This window comes from Parasteatoda tepidariorum, chromosome 1, assembly GCF_982258835.1.
Source record: "Parasteatoda tepidariorum strain Cologne lab strain chromosome 1, Ptep-v5.0, whole genome shotgun sequence".
Taxonomy (NCBI): Eukaryota; Metazoa; Arthropoda; class Arachnida; order Araneae; family Theridiidae; genus Parasteatoda; species Parasteatoda tepidariorum.
Genome location: NC_141755.1, coordinates 44,137,595 through 44,151,411, shown reverse-complemented (window position 1 = coordinate 44,151,411; position 13,817 = coordinate 44,137,595). Strand labels below are relative to the sequence as shown.

Sequence of the window (13,817 nt, the reverse complement as noted above, 5' to 3'; positions counted from 1 at the left end):
TTAATATATGAGTAGAGATTTTTTCTAGATATTCCTAATTCTCCCAATTGCACCGTCAATCCACATCGTTTTTCAGCAGTTTCTAAGTATTTTAATGAGTTTAATCATTAAAATTACGTTTAAATGTAATTTTAATGATTAAATTTTAACACGCTCTAATCTGAATGAAAAAGATCGCGACAAATTCATCATAAATCTACGTCGTTTTCCCACTGTTTTTTTTGGCACTTATTTATCCTTTTTTTAAAACCATTTCTACATGGTTCTCAAATTTCCGATAGTTTAAATGTGATATTAGGGCACTTGAATTTTGAAAAAGAATAATTCCTTTCTGACGCGTGTGATTTACGACCATTCCATCGTATATACGCAAGATCTTTTTTTTAAAAAGAGATTTCCACTTAGTTTTCAATATTCCGATATTTAAAATACGATTCCGTAAATTACACAAGCTTTCGATTTTGAGACATCACTTTTCATGCACACTGTACGCGACAATTGCGTTGTAAATTCACGTCGTTTTGCGATTGCTTTTTCGACTATTATTTATCGACCCGCCTGTTTGCCAACAATATTGTTTCTTAAAAAAAGTAGCCTTCGTTTTTAAAAAAAAATTTATTCCTCATCCTTCTGAAAAAAGTCGCTGATTTTTTATTTTTTCAGAAATAATAGCTATAGTCACCTCCTCTTGATTTTCGTAGCAAATAGTAGCATTTTAATCGTAAGTAGACCGTTAATACTTGCGATGCAAAATTGATTCAGAGTTGTTACTTCATTTATGAAGAAAAAATTTTCCTCAGTTTTTCTTCATTAGCCAGATAAATTTTTTAAAAAATATTGTTCGCAGCAATGCATCAGTTAAAAAAAGTCAGTGATGATTCAGTAACAATACAAATTTATTGCCATTTCTACATATTATATGATTGTAGGATTGTATCATACTATACCCACATATAAATAGTCCTACAAATCAAGCTCTTGGACTAAATAATTTCCAACTTTGTAAAGAAAAAAATACATTCAAACATTACAGTAAATAAGTTCGATTATTAAGTTTCATCATTGTATAAGAAAACTATCAATTTAAAATAACAATTTAACTTTAAGGGAAGGATTTTATGCAAGAAATTATGACATTAGAACATAAAAATGTAAAAGTTAAAAAAGTCCTAAAATTAAAATCTTTTCAAATTCTTACACCCCCCCCGGGGGTTTTCAAAAATTTTAATTTTTCTTAAGGATCTGAGGCTCTTCTTGAGGCGAATGAACAGTGCATTTCTTATTTATGACATTATTATTACTCTTTTAAATAAAAAGTGGTTTAAAAAAGAATTTTTGTGATAATCAAAGTTGAATTTAAAATGTTTACTAAAATAGTTAATAAAAGCTATATAACAAAAAATAAATAAATAAGTAGAACGAAGTAAGTATAAGGTAAAAATGGGCAAACATATTTAATCACAACCTGTTCAAATAATATAAAATGGCTTTAAAGGGAACTACCCCAGAACTATTCGAAATATTTTCAAATCTAGGATTAAAATCACAATTTAATGAGCACGCAGCAGTTTTGGATGAAAATTAGAAAAGAATACCTTCTTCTTTAGTAACATTTTATTGCCTCTTTTCTTCAACTTATTTATGTTAAACTACATTTACCGGGTATAAATGTTATCTGGAAGGAAAAAAAAACAAAAAAAAAAAAAAAAAACACCGAATTAGATTATTTAGTTTTTAGAAGTTTCTTATTTCCTTTTTTCATTTATTCGCAGTTACTAGCATTCTTTTGCTTTATCATTTTTTTAGATAATATAAATTTTATTTAATTTTAAATAGGTTTAGGCTCAAAATATTTTTCATTGTAGAGAGCATGATCAGAAGCAAACTGGTCCAAGTTTAAATCAAAATTATGCCAATAATCCAAATAACTATTTGTATTACTGGTATAATTTTTACCGGTCCGCGATTAAAAAAAAAAAAAAAAAAAAAAAAAAAAACTGAAAAATTTAAAGTTTTTTGTAGTAGCAAATAAGGTTGAGAAACACTGGTTTGGTGGCCCTTATTCAATATTTCCTAATTGCTCAATATTTCACAAATTGAAAATTTTTACGCTATGCATACATACATCTCAGGAGCATTTGCATTTATCATCTTTTTTCTAGTAAAGATGGTTTGCATGCTATGAAAGATCAAGAAAAAATACACGTAGGCCTAAAAACGCATAAAAGGTTAAGTAAACATTTTTCTAATCAGAACTTAAAATGATCGACATACCTTAAGTTTTCAATTTGAATATTGACTGCTGTATTTATAACAGAGAAATTAGCACCTTTACTTTATTTCAAATTAAATTTTGGGATCTACATCTAAGAACCAGCAGGATTTTAATTTAAATCCACCTTAACCAAACAAGGTCCTTTGACACACACACATTTAATAAAAAAGTATTTATTCATGCAAGAGGAAATTCACACCCGCATATCCATTCAGAGATATAAAATGATAGTATAAAATATGAATATTAAAAGAAAATAAAAAATTTATAACGTTTGAGGAATGTAATGTAATAAAGAGAGGGGAAAAAAATCATAATTTTTTCAAGATAGACGAAAATTTGGGATCCTATGAAATTATTTTTTTAGGGGCACCCTCAAAACAAAATTATTTAAAGGGCTATTATTATGGTTCTGTTCATAGCTATAGACGTTAGTCGATTTTGAGAACTATACTACTTAACTCAGAATTTAAATTTTATTATTTAAAGAAAATTAGAATTTTATAAACCCCAATGAATAAATTATGAATCCTCCTGTATCTAGAGTTTACTTGTGAACCAAAAAACACAAACATTCGATGATCGAGATTTTTTTAAAAAGAATAAATTACAGCTAATTATTAATTTAGAATACTTCGATTTCTAACCTTAATGAATGACGCATGCAAGAAAAATTCGTTTTAATCTTCTAATAGCTTCATTTGGAGTAATAAATTGTCTTATTTCTTCAGAGCAGCAGCTCCATTTACATTTAAAATTAGGAGACTGGCACTTTTTAAGATAATACATTTTAACAACAAAATATATCAACATTATTCAATGAAAAGCAATAAAAAAATAAGATCGTGTTTATCTTGAATAAAGATTGCAAAAGTTAGGGCAGTGTAAAATTAAGCTGATTAAAGACGATAGTTCATTGAATTAGATAAAAAGAATAATCACACTAATTCCATTTATTTAAGATTTTAGAAAGTTGGTAAGTTTATTACCTAACAAATTTTTAAATAAATAATATGATTAATAATAATTATTTCTCAATTCTTGTAGGTGGAAGTTTAAACTAATTTTTGTTTTAAAAATTGAACCAAAAATACACACTGAAAGAATGCTATCGTAAATAACGAGAATTTCAACTTAAACTATTAAGCTGAAAACAAGTTAATATTTTTTTCTTTAAGAAAACCGATTCCAATCCAAGCTGGATTGAATCATAAAATACTGCTGTGTTTAGAAATTGAATGCTACTACAGGGATTTAATATGAAACATTATTCTCGAGAAGGAGATGCAACTTACCCAGATTTCAAAATTCAAAATAATCCATTCGATTTCCAGCTCAGTTTGCATTTTTGAAACACTATTATTGATAATTTTTTTCATCATCATGATTAACATAAGTTAATTTTTTCTTCTTTTATAGTATGCAAAGCAAAATGCTTTGAAAGTTGATTTTTAAGGCAGATCACATGTTTTTGTTTTTAAAGGAAAAAAAAAAACATTCGTAAAAAATCGTCAGCTAAAAGATTCTTTTCTAAATCCCAATTTCGCGTTTAAGGGTTGCCAATAATTCTTCTTATACACACAATAGTGTTTCAATTAAAATGTAGGAAATCCTCAGTTGATTTAAAATCAGGTAATCTGCCTCATTTGTAATCTGCTGAGTAATTTTTTCTTTCTTTTTTTAAAAAAAGAGCCGACATTAAATATGAAAATTAAATCGAACATTTGAACCAATCATAAACATTTAGCCGGTGCAGTATGGCAGGTGATAATTGGAGGCGCCTGGTTTTCTTATATTTCTTTCTCTTTTTTATTCTTTAAACAAACCACAAAGAGTAAAGGGAGATTTACATTAATTGTTATGCTATTTATACATAACATTATCTTTTCTCTAAAATAGAGTTACCCGATTCTTGAAATTAAGTAAATTTTTTTTCTTCAAAATCTTATTTGAATTCATTAAATTATTTTATTAGAAGTATTATTTAATTTTTCGATGGTCTTTCATCCATCTTTTGCCATCTTACTATATAAGAAATTCATGAGACAACTAATGATTTATAAAGAAATACAATTATAATAACAACAATAATAATGAAGTTTAAAAATATCTAGTAATAATGAGTTAGGATAAATTTAGCTACTGTTCATAATTTTAAAATCATCATTTCGTCAAAAACATTCTTGAAATACTTCTGAAATCCAGTTTGCAAATGGTGCATTTCAATTATTATAAAAGCAAGGACGTTAAAACAAAATAAATATCCTTATTAATTTAAAACGAAGTTACCTAGTTTAATTTTATTTAAAAACGTAAAAAGATTTGGAATGTAGAAACTGTATATGTATATAATAAATTTTTCAGATAAAATATTTTTGTGATCGACAAATCCTTCCTGTTTCAATTAAAATTTAAAAGAACGTACTAATTGAAATTGTAAATGAAATGGCATAAATTATAGTTTCGACATAATCAATATTCACTATTTTCACGCCAATGCTATTATTATTATTATTGTTTAGAATTTTTGTTTAAAAAAAATGTATCGGATGATAGGCAGTTGTCCGATTTCCACATGAAAATTCATGTCAAATTACAGATTTTTTAGACAAGCAGTCAGCATACAATGAAATATCAATTGTAATAACTATAAAATGTGGTAAATAATTTTTTCCGTAAAATAAAATATGTATTTTTATGATGCATAATGTCACACATTAAACGGAGACAGGTTTGAATTGATTTTTTTTCCTTTAAAAAAAAATAATTTTTTTAAAAAAAGAAAAAACTTCAAAAAAAAAAAAAATTAATAACTCCAGGTATGTTATGATGGACTAGTCCTGTAGTAGCTCTAAAAATTACCATCAACAAGTATCAATTCACATCTGAATCATTCATTTTACAGGCCATAGCGGAAGAATCTTCGGAGAGCTTATCAGATGAAACAATAGTTTCAATGTATCACGAAGAGCCTACTTAAACGAATTTATTTTCAGGGCCACTTCCTAATTGTCACGGTTAAACATCCTTTTCTTTTTTTAATTCGCCATAAAAATATTAACAACATCATTTGACACAAGAATAAAAGGAGTTATTATTATTCGCCGGCATTCTTAAAAAAGGTATTGATAAATATTCATGTAAGGTATGAGAGGTGAATGGTTTTAATTGTCAGTGTTGTCACAAAAGAAATAGAATTCACCAGACGATGTAAAGAACAATTAACATAATATCGCCGGCAGAATGGTACGCTTACTGTAAATCAGTGTTTCCCAAACTTATGACTTTTGCGTACCCTTTCTAAATTTTTCGTAATGCTGTGTACCACTAATAAAAAAATGAAAGCATTTTTTACTTTAAAAATAATTGCACAAAAGTTAAATATCGCAACTCGCTGTTGAAACCACTAATTATTAACTTTTAACTCTGCAAAAATAGCCAATAGAAAAATACGTAATCGTAATTATCCATGGCTAGCATTGTTTTCAAATAAAATTTTCGTTAGTTGCAAGATATTTTGCATAAGAACGCGTACCCCCACTAAACTGTTCCCGTACCCCTGGGGGTACGCGTACCACATTCTGGGAAACACTGCTGTAAATGAAGGGTGGGCAACTGCTTTGGAAAGAGCGAAATTTACGGAAGGGCGTACAAGTAGCTTTTTTAAGGCACTACAAAAATAAAAGTGAAATTATTTATGTGTATTAAGTAGAAGTGGTGCGACATAATTAAGTGTTAAAATTGGGGCGTGATGTCATGCAAGATGATGATTAGGGACATTATTTTATTTACTGAAATACTTACTACTTAAGTACAGGAAACGAAATACCCCAAAAATTTTTTTTCTTCTTCTTTAAAATGCGTAGCATCAGTGTTTCTCAAACGGGGGCGCCGCGAAGAGCGGTCACAACGACCTCTTAAAAATTTCTAAATTCTGGAACTTTGTCCAACGCTCAGTAAATTTGCCGAATGCGTTGCAAACGGAACTAGAAATACTTTATGCAAAAAAAAAAAAAAAAAAAAAAAAAAAAAGACATTAGCTTAAAAGTGTAGTCTTGAAAACACGAGAAATTTTTCTAAAAAAACTTTTGCACATAAACTGTAACTTAAAAACTTTTCTTCTCATGGCCATTAAAACACGTCTAGGGGGGCGGCGGCATTATTCGTTGGAAGACTTAAAACTAATCTAAGAAATATAAAAAAAGTTCGGTAAATTAAGAGTTTCTCCACTCTCAAAAATCGAGGCACCTTGGCTCCCATAACAACAATATCTTCAAAATCACTTCAATAGTTGGTATATTAATGCAAGAACAATTAAACTGGAATGGAGAGTTTACAACTGGAAGTCCAAAATACAAAAAAATAAGAACAAAATTGCCTCTAAAATTAAGGATAATTTAAGGATGCTGATTCTCTAATGGGAGCAATTTGTAATACCAACATGGATTAGCAGACATACAATTGGTAACAGTTTAAGTAGTTCCTGCATTTAAGTGAAAAAAAAAACATAAAAAAAAAAAAAAAAAAAAAAAACCTCGGATATTTTTTTTTAACACAAAAAATAGTCTAAATTTGGAAAATCTTAAAGTAGCAGCAAAATACGAGAATTCGCTTGTGAAAAATTGTAGAGTATGATATAGTGATGAGGAAGGAGAAGTTTTAATATATTTCACCTACATCGAATTCTTTAATATCATCAAATCAAAGGTAATTGTCTTTAATACTGGAAGTAGATTAATATCGTACTTGACGCGCTAATGAAGACAATTTACTTTGTTTTATGACATATAACATAATTTTTGAATTTGAAATTTCTTCAATTCCTTTTTAGATAAATAATATTGTTTCTTCCTGTTAATTTCAACAAAAATTTGGAAAAATCACAAAAATGTCAGAACATTTAAAGACACTTTTTTTCTTTTAAAGGAAAGTTAAGGACAACTTTGAGCACTGCAACTGGAAGTTAAAAATGGTCAGACGAATTATGTTTTCAGTTTCTGAACAATAATTTAATTTTATTTTTCCGGCAGGTAACGTAAAACTATTTATTTCACAGCACACGAGTCAATATGCATTACATGGGTGCATTTTTTTAAAATGCCTACAGTAAATAAATATTAATAATAATAAAAAAAAAAGGAACGTAACATTTTGTGCAGCATGAATGATACAGGTTAAAAACAAGATTCCAATGAACAACCATTCCGAAAGGCGAAAGATAAATTCAATAAAAGGATGATATCAATCTGTTCAATTCATACAACTTACTTGAGGTAATAGAGGGAATCCAAAGAGGCCTAAATTTTGTCGATCCAAAAGCCTCGGGAACACAGCACTAGGTATAGCTGTCATAGCGAAAGAATGGGTATTTCCTCAAAGAAAAATCAAAAGTAATCTCGCGAGAGTGCCTCACAACAATGCACACGAGAAGGATGGCACAATGAAGAGTAAACAATAGAGAGGCAACTTAAACAAACAAGATGAGGTGGACAAGCAAAAGGTCCTGCTTTTTTTTTTATTGACCGACAAGGCGTGCGATCGGACTACGAGTACACTAGCATCCTCAGAGAGAGAGAGAGAAAGAGAGATTATTATTATGATCGTCTTCCTGCCTGCAACAGAAAAAAAGAACTCCAGCCACGTTTTCACAATTCGATATGAGGGCCGAGAGTGTTCTAAGTTAGAACAAAAGCGGGAAGGGATGCTGGAATCTTTACCTCAAAAATAACTCAGCGGGGTTTCTAGTTTAAAAATACACTCTACGCCGCATGCAAAGACGGGATGAGAGCAGGTCTGGTATTTCGCATCATCGGGGACATGTGCGTACTATTTTTTTTTATATTTTATTTTACTTATTTATCATTATTATTTTTTGAAGTGAAAAGGGTGAATAAATATTTGTGGTAGACAAGATAAACACCTAAATGTAAAAATGTTCATTTCGGTAATATTTTAAATCATTATTCCAAAACATTAAGTAACGGGGAAAAAAAAAGTACAGCCAACCCATTTCCCGTATTTAAAATAAACACACCTGACATTTGGCATTCATTTTACATTTCACTTATTCTTTCAGGTGTAAAATCACACATAAATTAAACTAAAAAATAACATAACTATAAAGACAACTAAATGAATGCCTTAGTTAACGCGGTTCGTGTGAACTCGGATATACGAGTATTTGACAATTATTTTACGATTTACGTATTTTTTCAGTCGAAATTATACATATATTAAACAATAACAGTTATTACTGGATAATGAACTCAGTAAAAAATTGTTATGCCAGTATTGTTTAATTAATCGTGGTCCCAGGAGCATAATTGTATCTAATATTCTGATTTCTTTGCAACAAGACCTAATAAAATTAGACGTTCTGCACGTATTCGACAAAACAACGTTCACTAGTTTATTAAATAAATTGATAAAGAATGATAAAATAATAAAGAGGCAATTTTGATTATTCAATACGCGCGTATGTGCGAATACGCCGTCGTGTTTCATCGTAACGTTTGATCGCGGCGATTGGTTCGATACAATCGTATCTTGTCATGAGTAAAAAAGATGAATGGTAACTAATAGAAATTTTTTTTTCTTCTTTCATTTAAATGAGCAATAAGTTAATTTAACATTATTCATGAAACATTATCACAACATGAGGGATGCCGATGTTAGCTGTTTCACTCGCAAAAAATCCTTCATCAAGATTTCAGTCGCCACCATTTGCTCCTAACTTTAATTTTTCTGCGAAGTTGATCATTTTTTGATTTAGGTATTGTGCTAAAAAAACTGCACCAAATATACTAATATAAGTAAATAACATAGGTTCATGATATAAGTGCAGTGGTTATACCTTTTTTAAGGTTCTGATTGATTAACGAAAGTTTCAATAATCTACAGGGTGTCCAAGGATTATTGGGACAAACTTTAAGGGGAGGTAGGGGACATCACGCCCAGGGTCGGAAAACGTCATGGGAAAGAAGTGCGCCAGGTACAAGAAATAAAGACACAGAAGATTGAAATCATCTGAAATATTTATTGAACGAAGATATTACACGCGCTGTGGTTCATGATAGCTGAAAATATCACAAAAGATGTTCTAAGTTTCTACCATTACTAACGATGCATGCGTTATACCGTAGCGCCATGGACTAGCTCAAATACACTCGATTTTGTAGGATATCCGCAGCAACACAGACGACTTTTGCAACCAGAAGCATTTCAGAATCCACAGGTGTTCTGTACACAGTACTTTTTAATGCATCCCAAAGAAATAAATTCAGGCTTCTTAAATCAGGAGAGCATGGTGGGGGTCTGTCTCTTCCAATGCTCTTGTTAACAACACCATCTAGCGGCGAACGAAGACATTTCCGATCCTTTGTTGTTATGCAAATCTAAATCTTTGTAATGTCCCCCCTACCTCCTCTCAAATTTGTCTCAATAGTCCTGGGACACAATGTATAAGATTAGTTTGAGTAGAATATTAAAACTGATATTATTTGTTATATTAGGTTCCAGTTTCTGCTCACGCTTAATTCATACTATAATCAATAACTGATTTTCTTTCAAATAAATGAGAATGGATTTCGAATACTAAGCAAATCAGCTAATTTAACGGTGTTGCCAAAATAAATTAAAAATATTTGAATATGAAAAATAATTAAAAATAGTGAAATAATAAAAAAAAGTTATAATAAAAAATAGTTAGTCCAAATAATGAAAAATAGTTATTTGCTTATTTGAGGATGAACACTGAACTATTGTGTTATAAATTTTAAATGTCGGATCAATAAATTATAAGAAAATTGATAAAATATTTTCCTTTAATTTTTTCATATTAAATTATCCATAATATATTTGAGATTACTTTTTACATTTCTTTCCAATATGGCGCAAATGTTTCACCATTAAGAAAGAGGGTGCACTAAATGAAGCAAGAACAAAATATCTTCATGCAAATAGGGTTGTTTAGAATGTTTCTTTCACCTTTCTTAGAAACACTTAGGTCAATATTGATCTGAAAGTATTTTTGGTATTTTATAGCAAAAATAGTTGTGTGGATAAGACGCTTCAACTAATAGAATAATAAAACAGGTATTGATGTTCCGGTTCGAAATGGCGTTTTAAAAATAGGAAAAGGAATAAAATAATAAAAGTAACGAACATACCTTTGTAAGAATAGTAAAATCCTAATTTTTTCCATTAACAATACTAAAGACAGTCGGGCCCGCTATAGTGAACCATCTATGGCCATAGCAATAAGTTCACCTATGGTTGATTAGATCGAAAAATTTTGAAACAATGTTTGAAATAGTGGTTGTTGCAATCGGAGGTAATTTGCCTTATAAATTGTTAACTAAAATATAAAAAACTTCCCCGCGCCGAATTTCATACAATAACGAAATTTTGTAATAGGGATATTATATAACGTTTCAATTCTAAAACGAAATTTTTCGATGTTTATATCTTTTCAATTTCCGCTATTTTTTCGATGTTTATCATTTTTATTTCCGTTTTTTTTTTTTTTTTTTTTGAAGAAAGTTGCATTTAAAAGCAATCATTTAGAAGTGCCCCAGTTCTTGTTTTTGGGCACTTCAGTGAAATGACTAATGTTCTTTTATAATGTGTATTACTTCATTTTTACTTAAAAAGTCATTTAACCAAAAATACTAAATTTTTATGTTTAAATAACGGCTAATTCGTGTAGGAACTCACCTTTTTACGGAGTATATGTCATAGTGCTGGCATGCATTAATAGGCCAAAAAACGACCAGTTTAGATTACTTGACCAGCTTTAATTCTGTAAAGAAAATATTTATTCATTTTTTTAATAAGGGGATTTGCTGCTAATTTGCATCACTTTTATCTTTGATGCATTCATCGAAAAAGCTCCCCTGATAAAAATAATTAGATTAAATGAGTGAGTACACAATTCTTCATCAGCACTTGAAAAGTACCGTGATTATTTATTTGTTAAACACACTGCTTTGATAGCAAGAAGGTAAAAAATGTATAGATTCATGTCACTATAGCAAACCAAATATTTGGGGGAGTATTGTCTCAGTTTCATGATAAGAAAATATCGAGAAAGAAAGCAATTAAGGTTTTCATTTAATCATAATCAGGAAATTGGATACTAATTTATCCCGATTTCTCCTTTTCAAGAGCTTAAAAATTTACGTAAACACCAGCTAACAATTACTTTTTATTTGGGGACAAGATAATTGTAGTCAGTGAGAAGCAGTTAAAAGCTGCCAAGAGGAAACTAAAAATAAACAAAATGGATGACATTTAAATAAATTTAAATGCGTTACTAAATCTAACTAAAACAATCTAATCTGTTTGGAACGGGTTATTATGTCACTCTATATTACGGCAATTCGAGTATATTTAAAACAGTTGTATGCATGAAATAATTGTTGCAATAGCATCCAATTTCACGCACAAACCTCTGTTAATTTTCTAAAAGGAGAGAAGATAAAGTTTCAGAATTGCTTGTTCGAAGGATCGACAAGTTTTTTTTTTTATTTTTTATTTTTAAAAATTTCTAGTTTTAAATAAATCTTTTTGTTTTTAGAATCGTTTAAAGAGTAGAGCCCCCCCCCCCATTTTAAGAAGGTTGATACGGTCAAAAACAGTAATTTTTATTACTCAACCATGATAGTAGGCACCTCTGTAAAATTATGTGAAATCCTCAGGAAAAAGTATTCTTTCAATTAAATTTTTATAATACTTTGAAATATTTTCATAAATAATTATTCTGAACTCTTTATTTTCAAGAATTTAAACATTGCAGAAAATTTCTTTAATCAAATTTGAAAAAATATATAAATAAAATTAAAATGCGTATTTATAAACTGAACGTTTGATATACCTTTGACAAGATTCAAAATAAATAATTGCTTTGAAAAAGTTTAGATCGAAACTAATAATCTTTGTAAACTTATGTTATATTTCCGTAAGCGCCTGTAAAAAAGGACGTTCGGCATTAATTGATGGAGAAGAAACTATATCCACCCAAAAATTGCAATTCACAAGCATTACGATCTTCCCATCACGTTTACATAACGACCCTTTTACCAAATTTATCATAAATTTCCATCTAAAGAAACTGGACACCACGTTAAGTGTCTTGTTTTTTCTTAAGCGCTTCCAAAAATCAAAATGGCGCAAAAGAGAAGGCATAAAGAGAAAGCAGCAGGGCGAAGAAATGTTGATTTTTATGAGTGAGGAGGTGGCATGAATAATAATAATAAAAATAGTACTACTTTTACCTCACGCGAATACATAAAATGACAGAATGGATGAACGTGCAGCCAAAGAGGAAAGAAGAATATAAACGTTTAAAGGTCGAAGAACGTGAAAGCTTAGTCAGTATTTTTATAGATCCATTTCTTCTTTTGTTTTTATCACATTTGACTAGACAAAAGATTGCATAAATTTTATTTAATAAAAAATATTTAATTAGGCATTTTAATCGTAATATGAGAAATAAAAAACTGACCAGTGAGAGATAATGTGAGCTGTATCATAGAAAATGGATTTTATTTCCTAAATGTTAACCTAGCAAGAATTGTACGCCTGGAATTTCCATATCTACTAAATAACTAAGCAATATAATCTCATTGAACATAGTTATGGGATTTTAATTTTTAATGTTCCAAGTATTTTTAAAGCATTTTTGAAGTCCACACTTAGTCAATTTAAAAAAAATTAAAACTTTAAAATTTAAAACGAGAAAGCTAAATATTTTTAAAACTTCTAAAACTATGAACTTCTTTTTAACTAAGATTAAGGTCGACAGAAAACATTTTAATAAATGAAATGAAACAGTCATTATTTAAAATATTAATTAGTTACTGAATAAAGGAATTTCGGGCAATTCGGTTAAACAAGAGGTGGAAGTGAATTCCTTTTCTATTCGATGAAAACCCTTAATACGCAGTAACATAAAATTATCGAAATATGCCATCCACATTAAACTGAAATATATAATATTGAATAAAATATAAATTCATTAAAAAAGGGAAACATTTTCAGTAATTCTACTACAGCTGTGAAGTCTGCAATTGAAATGTTCGACTCCGATTCATATTCAATAAAAATTTTCATCAAATCCTTGAAAAGTTTTAATACTAAGTGATAGTTAATTTTTTTAAAAGTACGATATAGTCAAAGGCATTTCTGTTACAAATGACACACCGAATTCATTTTTTACATGCATTCCCACCCCCCTTAAAACTTCATGTTTGACTTTTTAAGTCTTTTAAAATAAATGAATAAAAGTATCAAGTGATTTAAGCAATGGACGCTATAACATAACGAATTTATTTTGATTTATTAGTTTTTTTCTTCTTTTCAAATAAAAAATAAACACTCATAAAAGAAGTTGGTAAAACGGAATGAAATGCTATGATGTCCATTTTCGTAGACACCAATGTGCGTAGCCAAATCTCTCAACAAAAATTAAGCACCTTTTAAGTACTTTTTAAGAACTCAAAAAACAATTTTAAGCACTATATACATTAACAAAATGCAAAAT

At 29.2% G+C, this 13,817-nt stretch overlaps 1 protein-coding gene across 12 annotated transcripts in view; it reads right to left on the bottom strand.

Annotated features, from left to right (window-relative positions):
• Positions 1-13,817, bottom strand: part of LOC107437190 (RNA binding protein fox-1 homolog 1-like) — a 60,416-nt gene that overhangs the window by 29,267 nt on the left and 17,332 nt on the right. For 2 of the 12 annotated variants that reach the window (XM_071179927.2, XM_071179928.2), the window contains exon 1: positions 7,544-7,962. The exons of 8 other annotated variants lie outside the window; for them this stretch is intronic. In XM_071179927.2, the coding sequence (XP_071036028.1) occupies positions 7,544-7,627 (84 nt within the window). In that variant the 5' untranslated portion in view covers positions 7,628-7,962. Of the gene's footprint in view, positions 1-7,543; positions 7,963-13,817 lie in introns of those variants that run through there. 2 more of the 12 variants (XM_016049102.4, XM_071179926.2) reach the window with 1 other exon arrangement.